We start from the raw sequence: 6,000 nt of genomic DNA on the forward strand, positions 1-6,000 counted from the left end.
CCGGACCATAGATTTCCCAAAACTCGCCACGGTAGTCTGAGGTTAGCCAGGTTCAGCTTAATTTATCTGTGAGTTGGAAATTCCAGGAAACTTTAGATCCTTATCTATCTTTCTTCACCCTTACCCCTCTTTAAATGGACAGATGCTGGTGGTATTTAAATCTGCTCCAATCCTAAAGCGGGCCCTCAAGGTCAAACAGGCCATGCTGCAACTTTATGTGCTAAAGCTGCTGAAAATACAGACCAAGTACTTGGGGCGCCAGTGGAGGAAAAGCAACATGAAAACCATGTCAGCCATTTACCAGAAAGTGCGCCACCGCATGAATGACGACTGGGCTTATGGGAATGGTGAGTGTTCTCAGAGCTTTTGGCCTCTGGGAGTGGCCCGGGGTTTAAACAAAGCTAATTAGACCTCTCTACTCTTTTGGTATGAACTGTTAACATATTTCACATGAGAAAATATGTGACGATAGTCAGGTGCTGCTGTAACAAACAGTAAGGCACTGCCATGTACCCTATTCCAAGTAAACTGTGGTAATTCATTATTATAAAACCAGTCACTTGAGGGATCATTACCCCTTTTCAGAATGTTCCTTTAAGTGACAGGTTTCTCTGAGAGGTTCTTAAGATTAAAAAACTCTTTGCGACCCCATGGACTGTAGCCCACCAGGCTCCTCTATCCATGGAATTCTCCAGGCAAGAATACTGGAGTGAGTTGCCATTTCCTTCTCCCGGGGATCTTCCTGACCCAGGGACTGAATGTGAGTCTCCTACATTACATGTCTGAGCCACCAGGGAAGCCATAAAATTAAAATAACCTTTAATTATTACAAAGCAGTTAGAAAATACAAGGAAGCAAACACTTTACTGTATTATCATATTTATGCCACATTTGTACCACCCAAAGATTGAAACAGAAATCTTTTTTTTGTTTGTTTATTTTTATTGGAGGATAATTACTTTTTTTTTCCCAGAAATCTTATCATATATTCTTACAGATTTTTTCTTCTACATATATGTATAGGTTTTAGTTAAATGAAAGTAAATTGTATATGCTCTTTTATAATCTTCTCTTTTTAGTTAACATTATCTCTACCTTTCCATATCAGTATATGTTCATTTTATCTAATAATCAAGTCCATGTTCAGAATTTCCCAGTTGCCCCGAAATGTTCTTTAAAGCCTTTTTTTTCCCAAGTCATAATCTAGCCCAGGACCACAAATTTCATCTGATTGTTATGTCCTTTTATTTGTTTTGAATCTAGCAGGGTTTTTTTTTCCATAACACTGACAAAACTGAAGAACTCGGCCAGCTCTCCTGCAGAATATCCACCTTCTGGACTTGTCTGCTTGCTTCTTTGCGGTTTCATTTACCTTATTTCTCTATCTCTGGCATTATCTGTAGAGTAAAAGGTAGATCTAAAGGTTTGATTAATTCAACTTAAATCTTTTTGGCTATAGTACAGTCTAGGTAATGTATTATGCTATAGTGAACTGCATATTGTATCACATATTGCATCACATATCACATATTGTATTAGGAGACAGTATATTTCTGACTGACCTACCAAGATATTATAGGCTTACCAGAGCTGGAAGAATTTATTTTGAAGAGCTGTAGTGGGATTTGGCCATCATATGCATAATTGTGTTTAAGAGTTATTGGTTAGATCACTAATGATTTGTCTTTGCTGGGATTTGTCACCTGCCTGAGTATAGAGGATGTGGCTTCCCTGGTGGCTTAGATGGTAAAGCATCTGCCTGCAATGTGGGAGACCCAGGTTTGATCCATGAGTCAGGAAGAGTCCCTGGAGAAGGAAATGGCAACCCACTCCAGTACTCTTGCCTGGAAAACTCCATGGATGGAGGAGCCTGGTAGTCTACAGTCCATGGAGTCACAAAGAGTCAGACACGACTGAGCGACTTCACTTTCTTTTGAACATAGAGGATGCTGCAGTAGATAGACTGCAGAGAACTAAGGGAACCATATGATCGGCAGATAATAAGCCAGTATGCAACTTCTCTAAGACCTAAAGCACAATTAACTGTTTAAGTTCTTGTGAGGTGAAAGAAAGCGAAAGTGGAGTCACTCAGTCATGTCTTGACTCTTTGCAACCCCATGGACTGTAGCCTGCCAGGTTCCGCTGTCCATGGGATCCTGCAGGCAAGAATACTGGAGTGGGTTGCCATTTCCTTCTCCAAGGGATCTTCCCAACCCAGGGATTGAACCCCGGTCTCCTGCATTGCAGGCAGACTCTTTACCCTCTGAGCTATCAGGGAAGCCTAACACCTAAGTTCTTCTAGGTTTTTAAAACATGGGCATGTTTTATCTTGCAAATGGCAATCTGTCACTGCTGCCATCATGAGCCCAAACCCAAGCTGCACCTGTTGAGTGCGAGACATGAAAAAATCTGGGAAATACATACCTCTGGCCCTGAAATAAGTGTCTAAATGGGGTAAATAGAAGCAAAGCAGATTGTTTTCTGTTTTAACTTTCTTGGAAGACTTCACCTCATAATATTAACATAAGCTGCATATGGATTTATCATGCACAGGATGGGGTGGGGGTGGATCCAGGAAGCCAAGAAAGTCTTTAGTAGTTAGTCCATGCTGATTCTCCTTGTGCCCCTTCCCACCTCTTACCATTCCTTGAAAACTGTGATTTCTTTCAAATGGGTAACTTCCATTTCCAAGGAAAGTTCAGTAGAGGGAATTGAGTTGCTATTTGGGGAAAATACAATATATATAATTAGTAATAGAGTGAAATAATGAAAAGGAAATGCAATAAAAAGAGGTTCATCTCCCTTGGGGCCCTCATCTCCTTCTCAGTGATTATCACTGTTAGCCAGTTTCTAGATGCTTCCAAAGATAGTCTCTACAAGCACATGTACATGGGCATGTATCTTTTAAACCTGACTGGCAGCATGTTATGTACTTACTTTGTACTTTGCTCTTTGCAAAAAGGGTAATTCTGAGCTGTTCCATTGTTGGTGTCCCATAGACCATGCTCTGTGCTAAGATGAGGAGTGTCCTGAGTTGCATACACCTTTTTCTTTCTAATCTTCCCAATACAGACATCGATGCCAGGCCATGGGACTTCCAAGCAGAAGAATGCACCTTGAGGGCCAACATTGAAGCTTTTAACAGCCGCCGGTACGACAGACCCCAGGACTCTGAGTTTTCACCTGTGGATAACTGCTTGCAGAGTGTGCTGGGGCAGAGGTTGGATCTGCCTGAGGATTTCCACTATTCCTATGAGCTCTGGCTGGAGAGAGAGGTGTTTTCACAGCCCATCTGTTGGGAGGAGCTGCTCCAGAATCACTGACTGAGCTCTTGTCAACAAGCATCTGATAGGTGGGGGTTGGCTCCAATAAATGGTGCTCTGCCAACCCTGCCTACTCAGCCTTTGTTTCCAGCCCTGGGAGTGCTTGCTCAGGGTAGAGCTGGCCTAGCCTTAGGACACCTAGCGTGGTTCAGGACTGTTCTGGGGACAGTTAGGCCTGGAGATAGTACAAGGCTGGGATCCTGGGTGATAAAAAAAATTGATTTCCTTGCCCTGGGGTCATTTGGGTGCCCAGCTGCCCTTGAAATCTCCTGCTGGATCAGTCCTGGCCAGGCTCTTTTGTGGGACCGCTCTCTCCTTTAGTCTCGCCTAGAACCAGGCTAGCCTCTGCTGGCCCCAAGAGTGGGAATAAGTTTATTATGGCATTTGACTTATAGCATTCATCATAGGTAATAGGAACTGCAGGTCATAAAATAGCGAGGACATTTTCTTCTTGCTCACACCGGATTACCGGAGGGTTTGCAAACCTAACATTGAAATTAAGTCTGTATTTTAAAAGTTAACATTTTGACACCTCTTTCTAAAATTCGCTCTAAGATTTTTAGAGCACCTGCATCTTCTCTGTGAAGGGTGATGGTTTACTGTTACATAAATACTGCATGTTAGAGAAAAGTATATCATGTAAAGTGTTTTTTCTTTATTCCTTGAGAGATCTATGTTCAATGTGAAATTTCCTTGTGTACTCAATGTACGGCATGGAGTGATCTGCCACAAACCAATATGAAACAGTCAGGCCTCCTCCAAGGATGTTTCATGTTTTTCTGAAACCACTTCAGTCTTAAAATGACTGAATACATTGCAGAAAATTACTCTTTTCACCCAGTTCATTTTTAAATGACAGGCTAACTATAGGAGGTTTTATTTATTGAGATGACACGTCCATTAGTGCTCATGATCGATTTATTTTTTAATGAAATAGAACACCAAGAGAATCACAGCTTACCATTTCTCTTTTTCTCCTATGTTGATTAGTGATTTTGTACCCCCCTTTTTACTGCTAGCAGTTTCAAAGTGTCCTGTGGATATTTAGAAATTCTGTCTCTACCTAAAAGTATTACACATTTCTTTGAAAATATAAGGATTCATGTACCAACCTTTTTTTTTTTTTTTGTACCAACCTCTTTAAACTTCTCTCTCGTACAGCAGAATCACGTGCTTCCCAACTGAAACAGTTTTTAGGAAAGTTTCTAATTCAGTCAGGATCATCTTATTTCTCTTCTGTCCTCCAAGTTATGGCATCTGTAGTTTCAAGCTTTTTTACTTTAAATGCCCCCTCCCTGCAACAAGGACACTACTGAATCTTTTTTGTGATGGCACCAGGCCACTTTTATGGTGCCAGGAGGTCTAGTCAAAATCAGCTTATTCACTTCACCCTTTGTCAACCACAGTCTCTCTCAGAAGTCATAATTTTTTATGCTAATAATTTCCAAAGAAACTAAACCAAAACTCTGATCATAGCTTGGATTTTACCTCCTTGTGCTGTAGAACAGCAGGATTTTTGTTTCTTTGTTTGTTACTGGTGAGATCATGAAGAATGTTAAGTATGTAATGGATGAAACTTAGTCTGTAAATTTCACCTGAGTAACACAGCAGTCCTCATTGCAATTAAAATTTACTGAGTGTATCATTATTGAACTCTATTTTATGATTTTAATGTGCTTTAAGTGAAAGGACAACTTTTAAGGAAAGAGCAATTATCAGTCTATTTATTTTGAATATACAGTATATAGTATTTAATTTAATCAAGAACAGGTTACTGTTAAAAATATGCACATGAATGCTTTCTAAGGCATAGATAACATTTCATACTCTCTTTAAATAAAGGGTCTCTAAGGGAAGATTAATTCTCCGTGCAGATGGGAAAACTGAGGCACCAAGGATACATGATTAGTTTCAAATCACATCATTTTCCTACTGACTTTCTAGGACTAGCTTTCAGGTACTGAAAGCCAGTCCTATAAGTTACAGTAATTTATTTGAATCTCCCAATTTGAGAATACGTGTGTGTGTGGTTAGGAATAAATTCAGAGTAACTAATCAATGATGATTACTGTTACAACATGGAAGAACATTATTTCAGTGATTTATAAAGTAGAAGATTTTTATTTGTGAATGTTTCAGTAAAGTTTGTGTTGATTGTTCATAACACTATATATCTACTGAAGCACTTTAATAAAAAGAGAATTGAACCAGAGTTAGAAATTGGTCTTTGACTTCTTCAACACAAGAGAATCTTAAAGACATTAGATCTAGAAAGGAAAGTTAAAGGGCTGCCTGTGGGTAGACTAATATAAACAACTGCAAAATCTCAGTGACTTCTGACAAACCTTTTTCTCTTGTTATTGGTCCTGGCAGGTAGCTGCTACTCAGCTCAACTCGGGTTAACTTTCTAGATTAACTCTACTCCAGATGCTGTCTTATTCTGGCACTAGGCTGATGGAATAGCCCCTACCTGGAACATGCTGTTTTCATAGTAAAGGGCAGGTGCAAAAGACCGAACCATACCACGTAAGCACATTTAAAGCTCCTGCTTGGATGTGGCACAGGTCAAATTGCTCATAGAGAAAGTGTTAGTCATTCAGTCGTGTCTGACTCTCTGCAACCCCAGGGACTGTAGCCCGCCAGGCTCCTCTGTCCATGGAATTCTCCAAGCAAGAAT

General features: G+C 40.2%; 1 protein-coding gene across 3 annotated transcripts in view; it reads left to right on the forward strand.

Annotated features, from left to right (window-relative positions):
* The window catches only part of STRIP2 (striatin interacting protein 2), a 46,796-nt gene extending 41,267 nt beyond the window's left edge, over positions 1-5,529 (forward strand). For all 3 annotated transcript variants that reach the window (XM_061165769.1, XM_061165770.1, XM_061165771.1), the window contains 2 exons: positions 143-347; positions 3,073-5,529. In XM_061165769.1, the coding sequence (XP_061021752.1) occupies positions 143-347; positions 3,073-3,323 (456 nt within the window). In that variant the 3' untranslated portion in view covers positions 3,324-5,529. The remainder of the gene's footprint in view (positions 1-142; positions 348-3,072) is intronic.
* Positions 5,530-6,000: the final 471 nt, after the last annotated feature.

This window comes from Dama dama, chromosome 18 (assembly GCF_033118175.1).
Source record: "Dama dama isolate Ldn47 chromosome 18, ASM3311817v1, whole genome shotgun sequence".
Classification (NCBI taxonomy): domain Eukaryota; kingdom Metazoa; phylum Chordata; class Mammalia; order Artiodactyla; family Cervidae; genus Dama; species Dama dama.